Source organism: Carlito syrichta, unplaced genomic scaffold (assembly GCF_000164805.1).
Source record: "Carlito syrichta isolate Samal-C Ts95f unplaced genomic scaffold, Tarsius_syrichta-2.0.1 Scaffold287654, whole genome shotgun sequence".
In the NCBI taxonomy this organism is placed as follows: Eukaryota; Metazoa; Chordata; class Mammalia; order Primates; family Tarsiidae; genus Carlito; species Carlito syrichta.
Window position 1 is genome coordinate 601,834 of NW_007231750.1, and position 25,620 is coordinate 627,453.

The 25,620-nt window shown below is 59.3% G+C and overlaps 1 protein-coding gene across 1 annotated transcript in view; it reads right to left on the minus strand.

Moving 5' to 3' along the window:
* Positions 1-24,928, minus strand: part of KIAA1644 (KIAA1644 ortholog) — a 57,796-nt gene extending 32,868 nt beyond the window's left edge. The window contains exons 1-3 of the mRNA XM_008052907.2: positions 24,878-24,928; positions 13,811-13,909; positions 10,209-10,422 (exon numbers count right to left, since the gene is read on the minus strand). Of these exons, the coding sequence (XP_008051098.1) occupies positions 10,209-10,422; positions 13,811-13,877 (281 nt within the window). The 5' untranslated portion in view covers positions 13,878-13,909; positions 24,878-24,928. The remainder of the gene's footprint in view (positions 1-10,208; positions 10,423-13,810; positions 13,910-24,877) is intronic.
* Positions 24,929-25,620: the final 692 nt, after the last annotated feature.

Consider the following 25,620-nt stretch of genomic DNA (forward strand, 5'->3'; position numbering starts at 1 on the left):
GGTGCTGTAGCAGGGTCCCCCCCCCCAGACCTTCCCCTTCCCTCTGTGACTGGGCATGGGAGGGGATCTCAGGGCCCCCGACATGATTTTTCTTATTCGTTCAACCCACATTTCCCGCTCCTCCCTCCCCGCCCGATGGAATATTACGCAGCCGTAAAGAAGGACAAAACCATGGACTTTGCAGCACATTGGATGGAGCTGGAGACCATCATACTCAGTGACCTATCCCAGAAAGAAAGAACCGAATACCGCATGTTCTCACTCATTCAGTGGGACCTGAAGATGGATCGCCATCGCACCAACGAGGGATCGGCAATCGCCAGATACTGCCGGGGGCGGGGCACGTAATGTCACTTAGGGTTCCTGATCCTGAACCAGGGGAAGTGGGGACCAGCTGGAGGCCCAAATTGCACCTGCATGTGGATTCCTTATGTACCTAATCCTGACTTTTACCCTACATCTCTATCATAAAATAAAGCTAAGAAGAAGAAGAGTTGGGCTCAGTGGCTCAGCCTGTCATCCCGTGCCTTTGGGAGGCCGAGGTGAGTGGATTGCCTGAGCCCGCAGGTTCGAGACCCGCCTGGGCAGCGAGACCTCATCTCTATAATAAATCAAAAAATCAGCCAGGCGTGGTGGCACACGCCTGTAATTCCAGCTACTTGGAAGGCTGAGGCGGAAGGATCGCCGGAGCCCAGCAGGTCGAGGTTGCGGTGGCCGGGAGCGGCCACTGCACTCCAGTCTGGGCGGCAGAGTGAGACTCCAACTCAAAAAAAAAAAAAAAAAGAAGAAGAAGAGTAAGTGACACAAGCTTCCGGAGGGGTCTGTCCAGACCACCGTTTCCCTTCCCTGCCCCTTCCTCCCCTGACTGACTCCCACAGGCCCCCTGTTGGAGACTGCTTCCCCCAGGAAGCCTTCAGGATACCCTGCGGCTCCCACATGGCAGGGTCGAGCCCCTCTCTGGCCCACCGCCTGGAATGCCCCCAGACCCAACCCCATCACCTGGGGCCTGCCTGTCCACCCTCACCCCCTAGATGGGGTCTGTGTGCCCAGCGTGGGTGTGTCCTGGGCTGGCCACGGCAGCCGGGGCTGTGAGCTCCGAACAGTGCTTGCCAAGGGCTGCGGCCCGTGAGAGGCACCGCTTTTTCATTGCTCACACGCGGCCCCCACCCGCCCCCGGCCACCGGCATCTGTCAGGGTGGGTGGGCATCACGGCCCAGGGAGGGGTGCTCCCAGCACCAAGGAGCTGAGTAGGGGTGTGGCCTCCCTATGCTGCTCCCCACATCTCCCAGGAAGACCCCCCCGGGGTCTCGCCCAGACCGGGCTTTTAAATGCAGCAGGTCCCTCAAGAAACTGCCTGAAGTTGGGTGGGGCCAGGAGACCCCGCTCTAACTCCTTTGCCCGGCTTGCTGTGTGGCCCGGGAGAAGCCCTGCCCGTCTCTGGGCCTGCCCGTTTCTTGTCCAGGCTCGACCTCCAGGTTCCAGACCTTCCCAGATGCCCTGGTGTCAGTAGGCAGTGGGGCACTGTCCCCCTCAGACTCCTTGGGTCTCCACCGGGCCCTCCCCTGGCCCTGAAGAGGCTTGCATGCCTGGAGGCCCCTCCAGGGGAGGCCTCTCTGGTTCTGAGCACTTAGCATAAGCAGCCATAGAGCACGTGCTTGGGGCTTAGAAGCTGCTTGAGGAGTGAGTAACCCCGCAGTTCCCCATCACTGCGGTCCTTGCTGCCTCCTGCAGCCCTACCTTCCAGCAGCCACCACCTCCAGGAAGCCTGCAACATGCTGACGGGCTTGCTCATGCTAAAGTGTGAGTGACTGACAGCCGGGCCCGGCTCCCTCCCATCAAGGAGAGGCTAGCTTCACCCAGAGACAACTGGATGTGGAATTCCTTCCAGGGAAAAGAAGCCTGCTCCCCACCCCCAACATGCCAGGGCAGGAGGAGTCCCTGGGGTAGATGTCCTCACAGACAGAGGGGGCGGGCTGGCTCCAGCCCCAGGTCCTCCCGCTTCCCCAGCGGCCTCTCTCTGGCAACCCCCACAGAGTTGCTCTCACCGTCAGCTTTTCCTCGGTGGTTCCCATGGCAGCAGCCTCGGGGGCTGTGGCGGGGGACAGGGGAAGAAGGGAGGCGGGGGCCCCTGCCTGCAGGTGCTGGCCACGGAAGGGGTACAAGACACCGTCGGCCGGGGGATGGCTGGCCACGGGCTGGGTTGGAGCCACCAGAGCCAGGAAGGAGCAGGACCAGAAGCAGCAGAGGCTGCTAAGCCCCGAACCCACTCTACACCTTAGCCCGACTGACGCTAGCACAACCGTGGAAGGAAACGGTGTCATCATCGCCCCTGTTTCACAGATGGAAAACTGAGGCTCAGGCGAACGAAGAGACAGGGCTGCGATCTCACAGCCACGAAGCGACAGAACCCGGATGTGAGCTCGGCAGTTGAGCTCTCCGTCGAGTCCCTAACCACTGCCCCACACTGCCTTGGCTAGCCACCTCCAGGTCTCAGGGGTAGACCTCTGTCTCCAACTTGATGGCATTCTGTCTAGAGGCTCCTTCCATGATGCTCCTCCACCCAGAACCCCTCCCCCCATCCCTCCCGAGCACCCCACTGGTCCTGCCGCCGTGTCTGAGCCTAGCTGTCACCTCCTCTGGGAAGCCTTCCTTGATGCCCGTATCCGTCCAACCCTTCCTTTGGGCTTCCCAGGCCACTGGGTTTCCCGCTGCTGTCTTTGCTCTTTTGCAGGCCTGTCCACCCTTTGAGATCGGGCAGGCTGGGGGCAAGGCTGGGATCCAGGTTGTCTCTGTGTGCCCGGCACTTGGCACCGGGCTGTAATGTCACTGACGCGAACACAGGTCATGAGCGACTGATAAGCCGGTGACCCTGGCAGCTTCCACGCAAATCACTTCCTCACTAAGTGGTATATTCTGCGTGGACGCGCACCAATAGTTAATAAAGGTCCTAGCAACGATGGCGTGCCAGCTCCTGGGTCTCTAAACCCTTGCAACAGCGCTGAGTAAGGAGCTGCTACCCCCATTTCACACATGAGGAAATGAGGCCCAGAGAGGCTAAGTCACTCGCCAAGGCCACACAGCAGGGAGGCGGCAACACCAGGACCTGGTCCCAGGTCTCTCTGGCCTCAGAGTGCCCTGAATCTTGGGGAAACTCCAAGGTCAACACTGGGATGGATGTCCCTGTGTGCTTCCGTGTGTCCTGGCTCACCCTCTTCCAGGAAGTGAGGGCGGGTCCCTGCTCTCCCTCCTCCCAGCATTCCGCGCATCCGCGAGTCATTGTCATGGCGGACGCGTGTGCCGTGGGGCTCGCCGATCTCTGCAGCCAGCTTGCTGGAATTGGCACAGAACGTGACCCCTGTTCTCCAGCTTATCCTCGCTGCCAGAAGAGGGAGGGGCTGCCTGCAGGAGGCGCCACCTTTGCCGACTCCCCCTTCCTCATAAGGGAGACCCCCCCCATACTATGGAGGGGACAGGCTGGGGTGCCCAGGACCGGGGGGGGGGGGGGCACCATCCCAAAGCAGCCTCCCCGCCTCCTATGGCCTGCCTGCCCCATGGCTGCCAGCTGGGAGGATTCAGTTGTGTTTTGTTTTTTAAATTAAAAAAAAAAGTAATTAGAAATATGTGACCTGGAAGTTAATTCCATCCAGATGCAGGGGTCTTTGTTGTGCATATGTGTGTGTTTTGTAAATGGCAGAAGATAAAAAACTGGAGGTTTTTTGATGGGGCAAGACGGGAGGCTGGCCAGAGCCGCAGACAGCCGGTTCTCCGGCGTATTTCGGGATATCGACTGATTCTGATTCCTTGGCCGTTCCCCGAGCAATCAGCAAAACCTGCTGGGGTGGAGGGATCTCGCCAAATGCTGTCCCCGGGGACGGGCGAGGATTCTTAGAGTCATTGGCAGAATGAGCAGCTGCCGTGGACATCTCCGTCACCACCCCCTGGGGCAGTCGCACTCCAGGGCGGAGGGCGCGTCCCCAGGCCATCAAGCCAGAAAGAGACATGGGCAGCTGGGCCTGGCTGAGAGGTGACCTACGGACCCTCTGCCGACCTCGCAGGAGCATCAAGCCACCTGGCGAGAGTGGGCTCGGGTCGAGATGTGGGCTTGAGAAGTTGGCGCTGTGTGAACTCAAATCCCAGCTCTGCTGTGACCTGGGGAAGCGGAGCCTCAGGGTGTGCATCTGTGAAATGGGGACAACTACACTCACTACTTCACAGTGTCGCCGTGAGGCTTAATGAACGAGCACGAGGGCCTGGAGAGAGAAAAGACCCAGGGAGCCAGCGGCCCGTGTGAGTCAGGCACAGAGGGAGTCCTCAGCAGGTCCAGGCCCAGAGAGGCAAAGTGCCCTGCCCTAGGTCACACAGCAGGGTCGAGGCTGTCCGATGCAGTGGGCTTTGGGCCCAGATAGAGCTAATGAAGCAGTCTGTTACTGTCAAAATATCACTGTCCCTGGAGGCCTTGCCAATGGGGTCGGTCTCTGCGTCTCTCTCATCCCACCGGGAACACACTTCAACAAGTAATGTGCTTTGGCCAACGAAACATGAGCAAAAATGCTATGGCCACTTTATTTGTTTAGAGACAGGGTCTCACTGTTTTGTTCAGGCTGGAGTACTGCGTCACAATCATAGCTCACTGCAGCCTCCAACTCCTGGGCTCAAATGATCCTCCCGCCTCAGCCTCCTGAGTAGCTGGGGCTACAGGCATGTGCCACCACACATGGCTAATTTTTAACTTTTTAATTTTTTGTAGAGATAGGGTCTTGCTATGTTGCCCAGGCTGGTCTTGAACTCCTGGCCTCAGGTGAACCTCCTGCCTCAACCTCCCAAAGTGCTGGGGATGACAGGTGCAAGCCCTTGCACCTGGCCCTATGAGCACTTCAGAGGAGAAGCTCAGTGCCACCATGCAGGTTATCTTCACCACCTCCCTTTTCCCTTCATCGCAGGGACATCCTACCAGGGATGGGGCCTGTCTCCCTGGCCTAGTCACAGGACGCTGCATGTGCAGAGCCACGAGTGCCCAAGGAGGCCACAGAGAGGGAGCCAGAAGTAAGACCTTTTGTCTCAAGCCTCAGGGACTCTGGGGGTGCCTATGGCCTTGGCATGGCTGAGTCCAGGGTGATGGATGCAGCTGTCCTAAACCTGCTGTGCCCCTGTGCACTGTGTGGCTATAGGCAGGTGTCCACTCTCTCTGAGCCTCAGCCCCGCTGGATGGAGCTGGTGGAAGCTCCTTCCACCAGGTAATGACTGTGTGGACAGAAAGAGTCAGTGTGAGCCAGGCCCGCTCAGTCTTCATAAACGTCCCGTCTCCTGGCCTGGGGGCAAGGCGAGCCTCGGGACAGGTTTCACGGACAGCAAAGGCAGGAATAGCAGTTCACCCGCAGCCCACACGGAGCCCCCTGTGTATACTGTTCTGTCTTCCTAGAAGCCCTCCCCCTCCCACCCCTGCAGCTCATCTGCCTGGTGAAGGAATGCCCCCGCATTGCTGAAGACTCCACTCCCAGTCACCTCCTCCAGGGAGACTTCCCTGTTCCCAGAGAGAATTCACGGTTTCCTCCCACATGCCCTGGCCCACCCCAAGCCCCAGACAGAGGCTTCCCCTGACTTCTCAGGGATCTGGGCCAGTGGGCCCCTGGCATGGGAGGGCATACAGTACACTTCTCCTCAACCCTGCGCGCCCAGCTGCCCTCAGCTGTCTCTACTGCCTGTGCAACTGGAAGTGGGCATCCTATGGAGTGGTGGGTTTGGCAAGGCTGCTTCCTCTCACTCTGCCTGTCTGCCTTTCTGCCAGGCAGCCAGAACCAAAACAAACCATCCTGTTCCTCCAGAAAAAAACACAAATAAATAAGTCATGGGAGCATTCTCCTTTTCTGGTCCCCAGCCCCGCCTCCTGGCTGACTCATCAGCAGGGAAGGCTGGTGGGGGGCGCCTGGAGCTCCTGCATCTGCCCAAAGCCCTCCTGGGGGTCAGGCCTGGCCTGGGCCACCCAGACGGGCCACTGGCAGATGCTAACTTGTCTGGGACACGGGAACATCCGGCCGCTTGGCTGAGATCGGGCACCATCCCCAGAGTCACACAAGTCCTGGCTTTCTAGACACACCTTGAGGGGTCAGGGTGGGGGTTGGCAGAACGAGGGCTCTGGCGTCCCTCGGGTCTTGACTCCGGTTGTCACCATGCCCAGGACAGGTGACTTCATCAGCCTGTGCCCTGGCCCCCTCCCTCTTCCTCCAGAGTCACTGAAGGATTCATGAGACACCACAGGCATCTCATCCATCGTGTAGCCTGAGGCCCAAGGGGCCGGACAGCCCCGGAGGGGAACCCTTCCTGGGTTCCTTCGAGCATGCAGGCCCCGTCCTACCCATCTGATGACACAGGATGTCAGCCCCACCACCTCCGGTGCCCCGAGGCACATCCTCAAGTTATCCCCTCTCTGCTGCAGGCCTGCCTGGCCTGGCCCATCCAGCTCCTTGGGCTTGGGCCCCCTCCTCTAAGTCTCTGAGCCTGGGCACTAAGCAGAGGGCTTCCAGGGCCCCTGGTCTGAGCTCTGGATCTCCCCCCAGCGGGGTCCAGGTCTTGCCTGGCCACCCTCATGGTTTCTGCCAGCCTCCTGGGTCCTCTCTGGCCTCACCCCATGTGGCACGGAGGCAGCTTAAAGCCTTCCAGGGCCCCTCACTGCCCTCAGGAGAGCGGCCCCTATGCCCCAAAGCTAGGAGACCCCCTGTCTGTGAGAAATCCTGTGTGCCACCGAGGACTCTGCCCAGAGTGCTCTCTTTTGTCTGGAACGTGGGGCTCCCACCCCCCCAAACAAACTACAGAACCAAGGCCCACGCCTCCCTCCACGATGCCAGGGCCACAGGGAGCAGGACAGGCCTGGTAGGGAGTGAGGCCGGGTCCTTCTCTGGGTGGGCTCACCCCCTGGGGACCCCTATAGAAAGGGAGGTTCGAGAAGATCATGGGACAGGGTGTCTCTAGAGCCGCGGTTCTCAACCGGAGGTGACTCTGCGCCCCACGTTGGCAATGGCAGGAGACAATGTCGGTTGCCACCGGGCCGGTGGGGAGGATGCCACCGGCATCTGGTGGGCGGAGGCCCGGGACACGGCTATGAACCAAATGTGTGTGGTGCCAGGTGGCGGGGGGGAGGGGGGAGCGATCCCGGCCCTGTGGGCTCTCCCCATGAGGATCTGCCTCTGTAGGCAGACGCTGGAGTTATTAAGGTGACTTCCAGACCACGGCTCTTAGCTCCACCCCCGACCGGCTGCTTTTAGCGGGCAAGTGGCTCGTCACCTGCAAAATGGGCTGAGGACGGGCTGCCCGGCGGCCTCCACGGCACGAGGAGGAGAGCAGAGCGCAGAGCCTGTCCACGCTGCATGCTCCTCAACTGCCCCCCAGTGCCCTCTTGGGGAGTCTGATCTGCGACATTCCCAGGGGGCCCAATATTCAGCAGCAGCAGTGGGGACCCCCGTGCCATCCAGTGGAGTGTTCTGTGAGAAATCCTGTGTGCGTGTGCAGATTATAGAAACCTGTGGGCTTCGCAGCCAGGATCCCAGGCCCCATCGCCAGGCCCGGGGAAGGCTGCTTCGGGTTTCTCTGCCAAGCCTCTCTCCGGCTTTCAGCAGGTACCCGCAAGCCCCCCAGGATCCTCTCCCCGGGCCTGGCACCAGCCTCTCCTCCTCTCTCAGGGACTCAGCTTCTGGTCTCACAAAAGGCTTGGGTCAAATTCCAGGCCTGCCTCCAGCCCCGATGTGATGGACAGGGCTTGCTGAGCGGCTTCACACACAGGATTATTCTGAGGCTGAGCAGATGGCAAGATATTCAGGGGAGGCACCCGTGCATTTGAGGAAGGAAGGCTGGGGAGTCGGCCTAGGTGGGAGGTGGGAAGACTCGGATGAGAGTCAAGGAGTCTGCCTCTCCTGCCCGACCAACGGGAAGGAGCGGTTTCCCCGCGAAGGAGCCCAGCGTGGGGGCAGAGTCCTATAGCCCCAACATCAGGCAGAAGTCGAGGTTCAGATCCCGACCCTGCCACCACCCAGGGGCGCCGCTAGTCCCTGCAACAGTCACTCCACAAACACCTCTGACAGTCAGATTTGTTCCTTACTGTGAAAAAATTCCATCTGCCCCAAGAGTCTGCCTCATGCTTACTGGAAAAATATTTGAAGCATCCTATTAAAATCAGGAAGGAAGAAGGTAAGAAGTCTGACCATTCTGAAGACTGTTTTACAGGTACTAGCCAACACGATTAGACAAGAAAAAAAAATGAGGCCCCAAAATAAGAATAGGGGAGATAAAACCATTATTGTTTATAGATGGAAGAATTGGAAGCCTAAGAGAATCAACTAAAAAAGTATTATAAAGATTAGAAATTTCAGTAAGGCAGCTAAGTACAAAATCAATATATCAAAATCCTTCACTTGTCTCACCTACACAATAGCCAGGGGTTAGCGTGGAAGAAAAGACCCTACTTATAATAGCAACATGAAAAGAAATAACTGGGAATAAACACAAAGGATACATGCAATATCTATATGAAGAAAATGCTAAGATGCCATGAAAGAAGATTTGAACAAATGGAAAGACATTTGGATAGGAATATTCAACAACCTGAAAAGTTAATCCTTGGATTAATCTATGAATTCAAGGCAAGCTCAGTAAAAAATACTAACTGGATTTTTGTGTAGTAAATTAGAGAGACAGTGAGAGAAAGAGGAGATTTACCTCCCCAAGGTAGGGAAGGGGGTCTAGTAAGGCAATGATTTTTTTTTTTTTTTTACCAAATAGGTAGCCAGGAAGAGGGCAGGGAAACAGCGCCAGCTCATTCTAAAGCTCATAAGACAAAAGAGCCAGGGGGAATAGGCCAAGGCTTTAAAACATATTAAAGGTCACTGCAGTGAAGAGGTGCTAGCCTATGGCCAGACCGATTAATGAAAGCCACGTACGCATCCCAATCACCCTGATACTCAGATGTAGTATATTGTGGTATACGATAAGCTTGCATTTCACTTCAGGTGAGAAAAGGTGGCCAATTTAATAAATAGTGTTGGGGCGACCGGCTACCTAGTTGGTAAAAACAAAAAAAACAAAACAAAAAACAAGGTCATTGCCTTACTAGACTCTAGTGTGGCCACGTGCTCTTTGAATAATGGCTGTTGCCATGTTCCTGGCTTTGGTCTTGTTCCCCACACCTTGGGGAGGTGAATCTCCTCTTTCTTTCTCTGTTTCTCTAATTTACTTTTTAAATAAACTACATTTTCCAATCTAAAAAAAAAAGAAAGGTTGGATTCCTACCTACATCATAAATTCCTGATGGATCAAAGATTTGATGATAAAAAATTAAAACACAAAAGAAGTGGAAGAAAACATGGGGGAATTTTTAATGATCCCAGAGCAGCAAAAGCCTTTCTCAGCATGATGCAAAACCCAGAAACCACAAAAGAAAAAAATAAATTGGATAAGATGGGATCATACAACAATAAAAACCTAATCATGAGGAAAAAAGCATCATAAAGACACAAACACACTGAGAAAGTCTTTGAAACGCATCATATTTCCTTCCTATATAAAGAGCACCTGTAAATAAATAAGAAAAAGACCAAAAATTTAATAGAAAAATAGCAAAAGACATAAACAGGTAGCTCACAGTAAAAACAAACAAAAAAAAATACAAGTGGCTCTCAGACACACAGAAGGATGGTCTGCTTTATTCCTGAGATAAATGCATGCTGTTTCAGGACCCCACGTCTTTTTTCAGCTACTCTCACTGCCTTTTGCTGGAAGACTCCTCCTTCTCCCATACCCGTGATCCCTGATCTTAGTGTGTTTTAATCACCTTAAGGAAAAGGACTTTGTAGATTAACCTCTGCGTCAACAGTGTCAATCAGTGTTTGTTGAATGAATAATAAATGAAGGGAGGAACTCGGACTCAGCAGAGTCCAGGCCCAAGAGCCTTCTGTGTTTAAAAGCCTTCCGCACACTCCACCTCACTTAACTTCTTCAATAGCCCTGCGAGGAGGTTGTAATGTGCCCATTTCTCATGAGAAGACAAACGTTCAGAGGGCAGCACCGGCCATAAACCCTGGTCACCTGAAGACGCTCCCGGACTCTTTCCAGGCCCACCTGCACTTGCAGGGACGAGCCAGCAGCTTCCCCACTGGCCGGGACTTGGGTGGGGAAACAGTGGAAAACAGGCCATGGGGCTGTGCCCACAGCGTGACACTCACTTGTGCACGTAGCCCTCGGAGCTGGCCGTGAGATTCGCCTGCATCACCGCCTGGAACTCCGTCTCGTTGCAGCAGTATTTGAAGACCGTGTTGTTATGGTGGCAACAGAGGAGGAAGGTCTTGTTGTCCGAGAGCCGCGGGCAGTGGAAGCCGAAGTGGTAGCGGCCCTTGTAGTCCGTGTACGGCTCGCAGACCCGGAAATGTGCAGACAAGACTGGAAAAGAGAGTCGTGGGCTCGTGGGACCCCTTGCCAGTCCATGGGTGCCGGGGTGGGCAGCTGGCCTGTTCTCGGGTCCTGTCTGCCTCTCCCCTCCCCTGCGAGCCTCACCTCTACCAGAAAGCCTCCTCTGGGCTCCTGGCACCTCCCGGTCTCCCAGCCCTAGTTACTCTCTCTGTGTCAGCCCGCCCGGGCGCTCCTTGAGGGCAGGGCTGGACAAGCCTTACAGGGACCTCCCAAACAGCTCAGCCTGCAGCGGGTGCTCAACGAGGAAACCAGCCTCAAGTGAGCACCTACTGTGTGCTCCACCGGCTCACCTCATTTAATCCGCACAGCCACCCTCCCTGGCAGGTGTGGGATCCCGCTTTACAGATGGGGAAACTGAGGCCCTAGGGTGACTCGCCTGAGCTGGTCAGTGGTGGTGGGCAGGGGTGGAAAACCCAGGCCCGCCTGGACTCAAAAAGACTGGGCCCTCTCCACTCCTCCACCGCTGGCTCTGATAACCTTTGTTCCTGGGCGGGCCGGCGGTGGGCCCATGACAAGCCCAGGCTGCTCCGGGGCGGTGACCAGCACGAGCGTGAGACCCTCTTGCGATGGAAACAGCAGCCCTTCCCCGCCTCGGTTTCTACTAAACTGGTGCCCCGGACTCCAAGATCCCCAAGGGCCTGCCTGAGTCACCCCACCTCACGGTGGCAGCGCTGCCCCGACCTGGGACCCTCCCACCCTCCCCTCACAGAGGGAGACCCCTGTCCAGCCACCAATGCGGCCCCTACAGGCTGCCCCTCGGCAGCCACCGACGCTGCTGAAACCCCAGGACGGTATTTATGAGTCGTGCAGATGGTGATAAACAGGAGTGAACGCCTGAACAAATATAACAGTGGAAAAAAACCTGGAGCCCGCTGTCTCGGGTTTAATTAGTATCTTCATAAAGGGGATCACTGTATCTCATTTGTATCGCTGAAAAGGGGCTCTGCCGGCTGGACGCCACCTCCCTCCAGGCAGGCACGGGCTTTGCAGAAGCGCCTCCAGCAAGCCCAGAACTCTGTGTCGGCTGAGAGGTTATTACACTGCGGCCCACACGGCTCCGGCGCACCGCCCGCCGGGGCTGCAGCAGGGGAGTCCCCGCCAGGCTGGGCCGGCAGGTGGGCGGGTGGCCCTTGTGCGTCAGGGGCTGAGGCTGCCGGGGTGGCCCTTCCCCGAGGACAGCACCCGCTTCCGTGGGGACGGGCACCGCTGCTGCAGGAGAGAGGCCCCGGCTTTCTGGGAGTCAGGGGCGCTCTCCAGACCCCCTTCTCACCCTTGACCTTGGGAAACAGGAACATCTCACATGATCTCACTTATTCCCATTGTATAAGGGGAACACTGAGCAGGCCTCGGTGCCTGCCTGGTCCGCACCCCCTGGGGTTTTGTCAGAAATGCAGACCTGCAGTCTATCCTAGCAAGCCCTCCAGGGGATGCCGATGGCTTGGGTTTGGGACCCCCAGATCCTACTGGAGCAAGTCTGGAGGCTGGAGAGGCAGAGGCAGGTGGTCAGTTCCAGCCACTGTCGTCCAGGCACTGCCCGGGTCTACTCACATGCAGTTTGTGGGCAGCTGGCGAGTGACCGGGGTCACGGTGCTGCCAGTCAGAACGAGAGGCTACCCAGGACTCAGGGAGGGAAGAAGGGACAGTGGAGGGCAGCATGGAGGAGGTGGCCTTTGAGCTGGGCCTTGAGGTCTAGGGAGAAGCCCAACATGCAAAGACGGGTGGGAGGGCAGGCCTGGCGAAGGAAGGGGACATGGAAGGGTCCTGCCCAGTCCCTGGCTCACCTGGCTGCGGCTCTGCCACTGGCTTTGGCCATTTGGCAGTGTCAAGGGGCCCCTGCTGGGCCCCTGAGTGGATGGAGCCTGGGCCCTGGAGCCAGGATTGCCGGGCGGGCATCTCGGCTCAGGGCCGCCTGGGCCGCTGTGGTCTCTCTGGCCTCCTCCCACAAGGGATGGAAGAAAGGAGGCCTTCCAGGGGCTGGGGGTCCCAGGAGCAGTGCCGCGCTGGTCTGGCTGAGCGTGGGAGGTGAGGGCCAGTCAGGGCGGCACCTCTCTGGTCCCGACACAGCAGGACGCTGGGGCTGAGGGACGTTCCTTCAGAAGGCTGACAGGCTCCAAGTCACCAGGAAAGCCAGCCCAAGCAGAGCAGGGCACCGTGGGAGCCGTGCTCCTCAGGCCGCGGATGCACCCGTGTGCAGAGCTCAGTGCAGCTCCTGGTCCTGGGGGGCCCTCGTTCACCGGGCGGCTCCTGCACTGTGTGACCTCGGGCAGGTCGCCCTCCCTCTGTGAGCCTCTGCTTCCTCCTTGGCAAAATGGGGCGAGGAGTCCCTGCCTCCCAGGGGCGGGAGGACCAGGTGAGCCAATCACGGAGTGGGGCGGCACCTGGGTAAGAGGGGGCCCCAGCCCGGCCTGGGCTTGGCGTTGGCTCTGCTGTCCTGGGGGCCTCTCCAAGCACCCCACCCCCATCCCAATGTCCCCTTCTCACTCTGAGCTGCCCCAGCAAGGGGGCAAGGCTGAAAACCGCCAGGTTGGTGCCAATCTGAGCATGTGGGCATGAGAGGGTCCGGGGACACAGAAGGAGAGACAGAGACAGAGAGGGATACAGAGAGGCACAGAGGGAGAGAGATACAGAGAGGGACAGAGACATAGAGGGAGAGACAGAGAGAGATACAGAGAGACACACAGAGACAAAGATAGAGATACCAAGAGATATAGAGGGAGAGACAGAGACAGAGAGAGACAGAGAAATACAGAGAGATAGAAGGAGAGACAGAGAGAGAGAGAGAGAGAGAGAGAGACAAAGAGAGACAAGGCAGAGAGACAGAGCTAGAAAAGGGTGCCTTACTCAGACCAGGCCCCACTGGCTGTGCGAGGTCACCCAGTGGGCTCAGGGGCTTCTCTGGGTCGTCAGCTCTGGTTTGGAGGACTTGGCTTATGCCCATGTTTGTTCCGGGACCGTGCGAGGCCCCTGCGACCCCAGCTGAGGTCACGGGGACAGCCTGGGGGGCTGGTCTGGTGGGGGCGGGTCGGACCCCGGGGTCTTCGTGCCGCCTGGGTAGAACCCACGCGCTGCGTTGTCTCAGACCAGTCAGGTCTCCCTCAAGCCTCCGTTTCCCCATCTGTCGAATGGGGTGACCGGCCCTGCCTAGCTCGACTTACAGGGGTGACGGAGAGGATGCGCCAGGGTCTCTCCCCGGCTCCCGGCAGCCCACCCAGCTCCTGCAGCAGACCCGGGACGGCAGGGCATGCCCTGGGATGGGGAGCTGAAGGCGAGCGCCCGTCGGTCCCGGGAACCCCCGGGCCAGCGCCCACCCTGGACAGGGGCCGCCTGCCCCTCCCCCGAGCACCCAGGGAGGCTTTACCTGCGGAAAACAGCAACGAGCAGAGGACGGCGAGCACGTTCAGGGACAGCTGGCCACAACTGGTCATCGTTTGGCTTGCATCGATCTGTCCAGAGCTGCCTGTGCGACAAGAGCAGAGGCAGCTGGGGTGGGCCCCCTCACCAGGTGCCGCAGCGGGGGATGGCCATGGGGGGAGGGGGGCGGGTATGTCAGGAGCTGGGGCCAGGCGTGGCTATGGCGCCGCCGCCGTCCAATTTCCTTTCTGGAGTGGATGACCGTCCTCCACCAGCCAACCGTCACCTCCCTCCTGTCAACGGCAAAATGGGGCTTCATCAAAGGAGGAGAGATGGCTCAGGGGGTGGCAATGGCCGGCAACCACTGCCTGGAGCCGCGGGAGGGAGGGCGCCCTGGCTGGCTGGCGGGACTCAGGTCTCCCTGCTGCGTTGCTAGGGGCGACTTCCACGGAGCCCTCCGCAAGTGTGCACTGAGCCTGGGACCTCTCCACAGCAGTGCACAGAACACAAATGAAATAGAGACAGCGCCCACCCCTGCCTGCCTGTGTCCCAGGGAGGAAGATGGAGGGCGCACAAACAAGCGGATATTTAAAACACTGCCAGGCTCCTGCGGCAGCCCCTAAAGGAAGCAGCCACCCCGACAGACAGGCCTATACCTGTGTGGACGCAGCCTGAGTGCCTGGATGAATGGATGAACAGAAGGCGGCATGGCTCCACAGTGGAGTATTATTCAGCCTTGAAAAGGAAGGAAACTCTAACACAGGCTACAACATGGTCGAACCTAAGGACGTTATGCTCGGCGAAAGGAGATGGACATCCTCTTTTTTTTTTTGAGTTGGAGTCTCACTCCGTCGCCCAGGTTGGAGTGCAGTGGCACGCTCATGGCCACCTCAGCCTCAACCTGCTGGGCTCCGGCAATCTTTCCACCTCAGCCTTCCAAGTAGCTGGAATTACAGGCGCGCACTACCACGCCCGGCTAATTTTTTGATTTATTGTAGAGATGAGGTCTCGCCAAGTGGCCCAGGCTGGTCTCAAATCCGTGGGCTCAGGCAATTCCCTCATCTCAGCCTCTCAGACTGTGGTATGACAGCCTTGAGCCACTGCACCGGGCTCCGTATACCCTCTTACCGGAGGGCCCTAGGGTCGTCAAATTCACGGGGACAGAAAGTGGAAAGGTGGATGCCTGGGGCTGGGGGAGGGGATGGGGTGGGCGGTTTCATGGGCGCAGAGCTTCGGCTTGGGAAGATGGAAGGGGCCGGGACACGGAGGGTGGAGACACTGGTACAACAGGGTGGATGCACTTAAGGCCACCAAACTGCGCTTCAGCACGATTAAGGCGGTAAGTTCTATGTTATAGATACATTTCACCACCATCGTTTTTTTTAATGCTGTGAGGGAAAATACAGCTGGGTGTGTGGGGGAGGGCGCAGCGGTGCAGTGGTGATGGGGAGCTGTGTTAGACGGCAGAGGCGGGTGGCCTCGCGGGGAAGGCGACATTCAAGCAGGAGAGAGCCAGGCAGTTCTGGAGGAAGAGTGTCCAGGTAGGGAGGCCGCGAGTGCAAAGGCCCTGGGGTCAGAGCAGCAAGGAGGCTGGCCACCCGAGGCGGGGCCTGAGGGCACAGGGCTACCTCAACTATCATCACCCCCGCTCCCTGTAGGAGCTGGAAATGGAGGCTGGGGGAAGCGGTCCAGGCATCCCCCGTGTAAACAGTGCGGGCCTTCAAGAGCTGGGGTCCTCTGGCAGGCACGGGGGTCCGTTCGCTGAGCATGTACTGTGTGCCGGGCTCCAAGCCAGGTGAGGGGCACTCCACTGTGGCCCGTGCTCCTGGGCTGGAGTCCTGGCTCCCAATACCTTAGAACACATGAATTGATTAAATATAAATGAAAGCAGAGATGGAATACCATAGGCCTCTGTGGAGAGGCAAACTTCTCCCAGCTGATGGAATCGAGGCAGGCTTCCCGGAGGAGGTGGCAGTGGGAGCAGCCCCGTGTTTGGAACTAGGGTCATTGCGGACGTAACTGGTCAAGACGGGGTCACGCTGGAGTGGGGGGGATGGGCCCTGATCCAGTAAGAATGGTATCCTCAGGAGAAGGGGACACGGGGGCACAGACACACAGGAAGAAGACCAGGTGGGCACGGAGGCAGACTGGGGCGATGGGTCTATGGGCCAAGAAATGCCAAGGACCGTGGGAGCTGGGGAGAGGTGGGAGAGATTGTCCCTCAGCTTCCGAAGGAGTCCATCCAGCCGACGCCTAGGTGTGGGCCTCTAGCCTCCACCCTGCGACAGGAGGCTTCTGAGGCCTCCGCCCCTGGGTTCACAGCACTTGGCTCTGGCAGCCCAAGCAAACCAGTACCACTCCCCCACCCACGCCGGGGCCTGCATAGGGTTCGAGTCCACACACGAGGTTCACCTGCGCCCCTGGGTGGAGGGTAGATCCACACCTGGGGCGGGGTCTGCCGTGAGGATGGTGGGGTCTGGAGAGACCCTGGGGCCCTCCTGGCCTGACCGAGCTGCCCCACCCCTGCCCTCTGCCAAGCAGACTCCCTGCCCCCTCTACCTGCCCCACCCCGGGAGGGGTCTCGAGATGAACACACAGCAGAGCTGCTGCCAGACCACACCTTTGTCAAAGATGAGATGGAGAAACAAGACCCTCTGTGGGCCCGCCCTCTCCCAGCACCTGCCCTGGGTCCCCGGGGCTGGCCTGGGACCACCTTGCCCTCAGAAGCAAACAGCCCGGCCAGGGAGAGCAGAGGAGACACCAAGGGGTCCCTGGCAGCTCTGAATCCTGCTCTAATGGGGTCAGAACATGGGGAGCGGTCGAGCGGGCGGAAGGTCGCTGCACTTCGAGGCTCATGGCCTCAGCCTTCTCCCCTGGTACCCAAGATGCCAGGTGCTGTGCTCGGGCAGCTGGGTGCGCCGGAACAAGGAAAGGGGGTGGCATGATGGCAAAACACCCTTGCAATACAGGCACGTCACCCTTGTGGCCCTGGGGAAGGGGCCCCTGCTGTGGTCCCCCAGGCCTCTGCTCCCACCCCGGCCCTGCCCGCCCCGTGGGCCGTATGCTGCTTAATTGCTCTGCGCTGGGGCCTTCTCCTGGCCTCCCACAGGGCCCGCCTGGGAGGCTGAGCCCAGAGATGAGCATTAAAGCACCTGAGAGTGCTTAGGGGAGGATTTCCCTCTGGGAGGCCTGAGGATCCGCCCTGGAAAAGGCGCCGAAAATGATGGAAAGGGAATGCAAAATGATGGGTCCTCAGGGACGACGCCCCCGCGGCCCCACTCTGCAGACGGGCAAGCCGAGGCCCAGTCGGAGCTGAGACAGGGCTCCAGACCCAGAGTGCTTCTGGGCCCTGGAGGGTGGGGCTGCCCCACTCTTGTGGCCGGGGCTCGAGTCCCAGGGCTGGTGGGTTTGCCGAGTGAATGAGAAGGTACTGCCTTGGCCACAGGCCTGGCCCTCCCTCTGCTGCTCCTGCTCCTACAGAGTCTTGAGTATATTGGCTGATGTCGGGGGCAGCAGCTCACCCTCGGGGTGCCCTCCCTGGGGGTTCAAGTCCTGCACCACTTTGGAAGCTGCTCCCCGTGCTCCCTCCTCCAGGAAGCCTGCCTTGATTCCATCAGCTGAAAGAAGTTTGCCTCTCCACTGAGGCCTATGGTATTCCACCTCTGCTTTCATTAACCTGTAATTAAACCATTTATTCATTCACTTATTCTCTCAACATCCACTTGCTGACTTGCACTCTGGACGGGCCTGGGGCTGGGCTCTGGGGACAGAGGACGGGAGCGCCTCGGGGCGTCCTCTGTCAGGCCTCGAGGGTTCTGGGCCAGGGTTGGCCTTCACCCCGGCCATCTGCACAGCGAACTCCCCCTGCCCTCCCTCCTGACCCGGGGTCCACGTCGGGACCGCACCCAAGAATAGTTTGGGAGGTGAGCACACCGCAGAGACGTGCCCCGGATGGCGCAGTTCTGAGGAGGCAGAGGGCCACACAGCCCCCGACCAGGGCCCCAGCTTAGGGTCACACGCACTGGGTGGGAATCGCAGCCCCGAGGGACACCAGCCTGGGGCCCTCGGGCCTCCCTAGGGGCCGAAGTCACAGCAGCCTCGGGGCCTGCTGTGAGGGACGCACTCCTGGCAACTGTGCAGGTCCGGCGGCCTGGGGGCGTGCCTGCCACACACGCCGGGCCAAGACGGGTCAGCGGGCGGTCAGGGCCACAGCCTTGTGTGTCAGACAGAGGTCTGGGGTGGAGAAGCCTCGGGGTGAGGGGTGGGGGTCTCGGGGTGGGAGCGTGGGCTCCCTTGCTCCCCAGGTCTCGGAGGCAGCCCGGGGCCAGAACTGAAGGCCGAATCCTCGCCGTGCACCCTGGAGAGTGACCTACGCACAAAGCCCGTTTCGGATGACCCGAGACCGTGGCGTCCAGCCTACCCCTCCAGGCAGGCCAGCAAGCTGCCTAGAACCTCCAGGCCTGGGGAACAGCCGGTTGCTGCCATCCCCCTCGGGAGACGGCCGGCCCCGGGGTCACAGGGTCACCTGGGCGCCTCCGTGGGGGCTGTGGAGGGCCCATCACGCTGGGCCCCTTCGCCCGAGACGGCCCACAGGGGAGGTCTGGAGAGCTGCCCCCGCGGCACCGGGAGCTGGCGCTGGACGGGCGTCCGCCCCTCTCCCACTCCACACGCCGCTGGGCTGCCGGCCTGGGCTGGCCTTGGCCACCGAGTCCTGGCGAGTGCCGAGCTCCACTCTGCCGCCTCAGTGCTCCGTCTCAGGCAATCCTGCCTCAGTCCCATGAAGTTAGATCATCCAACTCCCAGTTCAGAAAGGGGGAAACCGAGACTCAGAGAGGGGAGTGACTTGGCCCAGGTCACGTGGCCACTTGGTGGCTGGGACAGGCGGCAAACCCGGGCTCCAGAGCTCGCTCTACCACCTGGCACTGCACAAGCTTCCAGGAGCTCCCGACCCCAGTCCCCCCAGAAAGCCCATCGAACATTCAGCCTCCCGGGTCCTATTTCTTTGAGAATGGGTACACTGCCCCAAAATGGGAGCTGTGGCCAGCCGTAAAACTCAAGGAATGGGAGGAACATTCTGGCCGAGTAGGACTTCCCCGAACGCTGGCTGTGTGACCAGGTCCAGAGTCACAAGCCAGGCATGCACCTCCGCGGTCCACCCCTCGGGTCAGCCGGGGACTGTTGTTCCGAGATGGGAGGATTATTTTTAAACTCCGAATCTGGCGAGGACGGGGAAGGAGGGCATGTGAAGAGAAGCAGAGCAGGGGAAGATGAATTAAACCTCACCGGGACGGCAGTGGGTTTGTTCTCCGGTCAGCCAGGCGGGGCAGGGCGGGGCCGCAGGGCCCCAGACACCCGCAGGCCTGGCCAGCGGCCTGACGCCTGGAGACACCACAGGCCGCGTCACGTCGGGGGCTTCCCGCCTGCCCCTCCCCAGCCCACCCCGCCCTCCTCCTGGACGCGAAGGCACCACCTCCTGCCTGGGTGCGTCAAGGGCGGCAAGGCCTGGCGATTGGCTGCTGCCCCGGCCGAGTCCTGCTCCTCCTGGCCTCAGCGCCCTCAGCCCTGGAAGGGGATCGAACACAGCATCTGACTCACAGGGTCGCGACTTTCCAGCGACGCATCAAAGCACTTGAGCAGGGCTGGACAGAGGGCTCCTTGCCGCGGCTGTCTCCGACTCAGTCCAGGCCCTAGGCGGCCCCCGGAGCTAGCTTTCCCAGGGGCCCCTCTGACCACCTATCTGCCTCCTCACGAGTTCAAGGCCACACTCATTCCGGAGGCCCCTCGTGGCCTGGACCTGCTGTGCCACCCCCGCCCCACTCTCTGCTCCTCCTCCTCCAAGATCTGCCGCGCCTCTGGGCCTTTGCACATGCCTGTTCTCCCAGGCCTCCCTCTCTGTGGCCACAGCCCCGAGGCTCAGCCGGGGTAGCACCTCTCAGGGCAGACCTCCTCCCCCACCCCCAATGCTCTCCCTCCCCAGGGTGGGCTCCTGAAGCTCTGTCTCTTCCCCCAGCCCGGGGTGATCTCCAGCCACAGGGATGCTCCTGCCAAGGTAGGGGCTGTGCTGGCCTACGCCACGAGTCCTGGCGAGTGCCGGGCTCCACTCTGCTACCTTTGCGTTCCGTCTCAGGCGATCCCGCCTCAGTCCCATGAGGTTGGGTCTCCTCAGTCCCATGACACAGAGAGGGGATGTGACTGGCCCAAGGTCAACACGTGGCCAGTGTGGGTGGCAGCACAGGGGGCCGCCTGCCTGGGAGAAGGGACGACAGGCATCCGGGCTGTGAAAGCCAGACCGCTGCCCCCAGGGCCAGGGTTGGCTCCCCCTTTGACAAGGGCCCCCCCAAACCTGAACTTCCTGGAGCCGCGACTGGTTGCAGGCCTGTCCCCACGCATGCTGTGCTTACTCCACCCAGGGTGGGGAGCAGGCTGCGAGTGGGTGGGGAAGGGTCCTGCCCAGCACCTGGGGCACAGAGGCTGGCTGGAGCTGAGGCGTCGGGGCCTCTGCTCAGGCTGGTCCTGCCCTGGACACCCCCTTCCCCTCTCACATGCCCAAGTTGGACTCCCTACGAGGCCTGGCTCCAAGGCCACCCACCCAGGAAGCCGCCTCGGCTTCGCCCTCTCACCCCATTGGTTAGGGGTGGCACCTCTTCTGAACACCATTCGACGGACGCCTGATGGGTCTCCCCTGAGGGCCACGCAGTGCTGGGTGTGTGGGACGCGGTCGCAGACGAGGGATGGGGTCCCACGGCCATGAGAGGTAGGGGAGGGACGGGTACAGGCAGCAGGACAGGAGGTTGCATAATGATCAGTCATTCAACTTGGGCTCAAGTATTAGTAGCGACAGTATTAGTATGGATTGGTAATGAAGCAAGGACATGGCCCTCTGGGCCACACCAGCAGCCCTGTGGGTAAGCAGGTGCTCACGGATGGGCAGGAACCACAGTCAAGGAGACCACAACTAACAGCTGTGGAGCACCCCCACCCCAGGCTTGGTACTGTGCTGGGTGCTTCTGTTAGGTCCTGTGTTGACTGCTCCCTGCTAAGTATTGTGTTCAGTGTTCCTCCCAGACTAGTTACTGTGCTGAATGCTCTCTGTTAGGTACTGTGTTCGATGTTCCCTTCTAGGTACTATGTTGAGTGGTCACCCCAGGCTAGGTACTGTGCTGAGTGATCCCTGTTAGGCAATGTGCTGAGTGTTCCCTGCTAAGTATTGCGTTTAGTGTTCCTCCTAGACTAGGTATTATGCCTAATGCTCCCTGCTAGGTATTATGTTGAGTGCCCCCTTCTAGGTACTGTGTTGAGTGCTCACACCAGGCTAGGTACTGTGCTGAGTGCTCCCTGCTAGATACTGTGTTGGGTGCTCCTTGTGCTCCCTGCTAGGTACTGTGTTGAGTCTCCCCCCAGGCTAGGTACTGTGCTGAGTGCTCCCTGCTAGGTACTGTGCTGAGTGCTTCCCCCAGGGTAGGTACTGTGCTGAGTGCTCCCTGCTCCTCATTCGCTGACCCCAGTCCTAGGCTGTACCATGAATCCTTACTGTGCAGATGGAGAATAAGACGCTGGCAGAGGGTATTAAATCCCTGGATCTTCTCCTCCTCCCTGTCTACACAGACTGACCAGGGTGTTCACACCCCCAGGCAGCACACGTTGCACACGCACATGTCCTCACACAGCACACACATGCGCACACATGTACACCCGCACATCACCAGTGATGTTTATACCTCCACAAGTTCCCCAGTGTCCAGGGCCTTTCCTGGACAGTGCAGATCTAATCCTAGGTTTGTGAACTTTTGTTTTCAGGACAACATCCACTTGCGGTTATGAAATTTCTCTGGAAACGTGAAGTCCAGGAATAAACACTTCTCGAGGCTGGACGCCCGCATGAAGTAAGATCAAAGTGCGTCCCTGTGACCCCTCCGTGCTTGCAGGAGGGAACGGTGGGAGGGAACTGGGACATCCTCCCTCGTGCTGGCCTGCAGAAGGACGGACACAGGCCAGAGGTGACCCGTCCCCCACAGCCAGGGCGCTGGGCTGAAAGGCCAGTGTGGGGGAAGGGCCAGCGCCTCGGGCCCTGGTCCTGGCCACCGTAAGCCGAGCCCTGCTGGTGCCAGCCTACATGGGTCACATGCCCATGGAGCCGGCCCAGCTGAGACCACATTGGTTGTGCTCACTGCTGTAGGACACACAGGCCTGGCCCACAGAAGGCCCCTCGTCAATTCTCTGAATGGCTAGAATGAGTACAGGCCTTATCATACCCATTGCTGAGATCAATAACCACAACTCAGGGCAGGCGATCTGCCCAGAACTGGAGGGTGGCAGGGCTGCAGCTGGAACCTGGGTCTACATGAGTCCAGGTAGGGCTCATGGTGGGTTCCAGGGTGACGACACAGGCCTTGCCCTCAATCTCCATGGATCAGCGCTTTATCATTTACCAGGTGGGTGATCCCAGATAAGCACTTCACTGGCTTCAGTTTCCTCATCTGTGAACTGGGAACCTCGCCCCCCACCTTGTGGCACACCAAAGAGGCATAGGAGTGACCGGAAGCTGGAACGTTCAGCAGCTGCTCTGCAAATGGCTCTCATCTGGTGTTGCCCACTGTACTGCTCCCAGGGCAGGTGGTTTGGGTAACTAAGAGCTTTCTGTGTGTCCCTTGGCAAACGAAAGTGTGTTTGAACACTGTATGCACATCTGATTGCTCCATTTCTCCGTCCCATGCTTCCTCGTGCCCTTGGTCTGCACTGAGTCCTTCCACCTAATCTGCCGGCTTATCACTTCCCTTGCTGGTACAAGTTCCTCGAGAGTAGAGACTTTATGCCCCTGTATCTCCCTCCCATGCTCTGCACACAGTAGGTGCTGAATAAATGTCTGCTGCGCATAGAGTAGGAGCTCCATTAGCGCTCATGGCCTGGTTTCCAGGTTTGTCCTATTGCGAACAGCGAACTTCCAGATGGGACCAGCGGAGACCCAGGCAGACACCCTGGAACAACAAGGGCTTGCTCCTTCAACGGAGGCAGGGCCTCCGCTTTCACAGCCACCTTGGGCCATCAGCCCCAGGCAGAAGCCACCCACCTTACCCAAGAAACCCAACTCCAGGGCTCTGGTGGGACAGGTCCCTGAGTCCAGGGGCGCAGAGGTGGACAGCTCAGAGTCCTGAATCTATACCCCCTGGCCTCCCACTGTCCCCTGTCGGGCAGGCATAGCACTTGCTCCAAGGAGGGAGGGGAGAACTCAGCCAGTCATGGGGTGGGGTGAAGCCTGTGTGTGTCACTGGGAAGATGTGCAGGGTACCAGCACCCGGAAACCCCTCCTGTCTCCCACATCCCTCCCTCCCCCAGGGGAGAAACACCCCAGTTTCTCCCTGCTGAGGCGCTCTCCCTCATTGACACCCTCTCCCTCATCCCTCCCCGTAGCCAGCTGGACTCTGGGTCCAAGGTATAAACTCGACTATTTCTTTTCTTTTTTTTTTTTTTTTTTGAGTTGGAGTCTCACTCTGTTGCCCAGACTGGAGTGCAGTGGCCGCTCGACCTGCTAGGGCTCCGGCGATCCCTCCGCCTCAGCCTTCCAAATAGCTAGAACTACAGGCGCACGTTACCACGCCCAGCTGATTTTTTTGATTTATTGTAGAGATGAGGTCTCGCCAAGTTGCCCGAGGGGGTCTCGAACCCACGGCTTCAATTTCCCCCTTTTGAGTCCTGGCCCTGAGCCAATTCTGCACTCATCGAACGCTCAGCGTAGGCTACTTTCTCGAGCGCTTGAGGTAGGTACTGCTGCTGTCCCATTTCATAGGCGAGGAAACTGAGACCCAGAGAGAGGTGGGAATTGCCCGAGGGCACACAGCTCAAAGTGGCTCCACTGGAAACTCCAGCCCTGCTCAAGGTCCCTGATGCTCTGCTCACCTCCTTCGGGCCACCCTGGGGCACGGGCAAGCGCTCCCCCGACCCCGCCTCAGTTTCCTCCCCCGTTAAAGGGAGTGCTGAGCTGAGACCGTCATGGGCCCTCAACACCCCTCCGCCTCTCTCTGTCCTCTCGAATATTTGGTTGCACCATGGAGATAAAACAACCCCTGGCAATCCCAGAGGCATTTCCCCCCCACTGGAGAAACGCAAAAATATCACATGAAGAATGAATCACTTAAAGTGTCAGGGCAGGAAGGGGAGAGACAGGCATGCAGAACGCCCATGGGCGGGGCGGCTCTGGACGTCTCTTCGACTCCCCGGTCTCCCATGGGGCGAGGGGTCCCAACCCCTGGGCTCCCTTCTTTCTCGGGGCGAAGAGAAAGCCCAGAGCCTCAGTTTCCCATCTGTACACGAGGACAACACACCCACCTTGCAGGGGTATGGGAGGGGCCGAGGAGGTGACAGAGGCATTCGCTTGTCTGTTTGTTCATTCACTCACTCATTCACTCACTCACTCATTCATTCACTCATTCATTCACTCACTCATTCATTCACTCACTCATTCATTCACTCACTCATTCATTCACTCACCTATTCTTTCGTATCGTACTGGGTACAATTCTGGGCTGGTGGCTGCCACCGCACTGTGGGCTGAAGAGACCCACCCTGCCTCCGTGAAGCCAACGTCATACCTCGGGACCACGACGGAGGGCATCCCAAGAATGCCCCCACTCTGGGCCTTCTGCAGCTCTCACTGCATGCCAGGCCCTGCTTTGAGCGTCTGACCTTCTCTTCCCAGCCACCCTCTATGCTAGGCTCTTGACACAAGGACACAGAGGCACAGACAAGGGCAGCAACTTGCCCAAAGTCACACAGCAGGTAGGTGGTAACGTCGGTGTACCCCCGCAGCCCTACCCCCTCTACTCAGAGCCCGCTCCCTCCTCCCCCCACACCCCATGAGCACAGCCTTCATTGCAGCCCCACCCAGGCTTCTGGGATGGGTGGTCCCTCTGTGGCCTTGCCTGGCTTCTCCCTCAGGCTGGGTGCTGATCCAGGGCAGCGACCCCAGCCCCTGCCGGGCCTGGCATGCAGCCGGGCTCAGCCAGGGCTCTACCCTGAAGGAATGAGCATGTGCCAGTGCCCAGCGGGGATCTAGAAGCTTCCGCTGGACATCCCTCACCTGCCGAGCTCCGTGACTCAGGGACCAGAAACCACCCTGCTGCCACTGGCTGCTGTCCCTTTTTCTGCCCTTGGTGGCCATCAGCCCTAAACCCCAATAAAAGGAGAGCGGCCTGGCCGGGCCTTGTAGAGGCAAAGGATTGTTTTCCAAGACGGGCCAGCCTGCGTGTGCTGAAAAGAATTTGGCAGGTTCCTCTGGGGTGGACGAGACTGGAGCATCAGCCCAGCGGGGAGCCCAGCCACAACCTGGGGCCCAGGGCCGCCACCTCCCAGGCCAAGAATGGCGGCCATGATTCCTGTCACACTCCAAGCTCCGGTTTGACTGCCTTCTGCATCCTCGCAGCACCCAGCGAGAGTGTCATTTCACAGGTGGGCACACTGGGCACATTCCCTGCGAGATCTCACAGCTAGGCTGTAGCTGGGTCAGGGTTTGGCCCTAGGTGGCCGGGCTCCATGGCCACCCCTCAGCCGATGCTTGGCATGATGCTTGTGGATTCCCTCCCACAGCCACCGGTCTCTGCTGGGTAAATGGGGTGAGTGATGTCACCACGTGAGTCCCTCCTCTGCTCCCGACACTGCCCTGCAAGGAGCGTGTGTCAAACGTACAGGCCCCGTGTCAGCTCTGAGAAGGAAGCCAGGAACCTAGAGGGGCTTGCCCGAGAGACCACGGTGTGGGCAGTGCCTTCCTGGGCTGACCCTCCTTGGCGCCCCTCTGGCCCACCCCCACCCAGCAGCCAAGGGTCC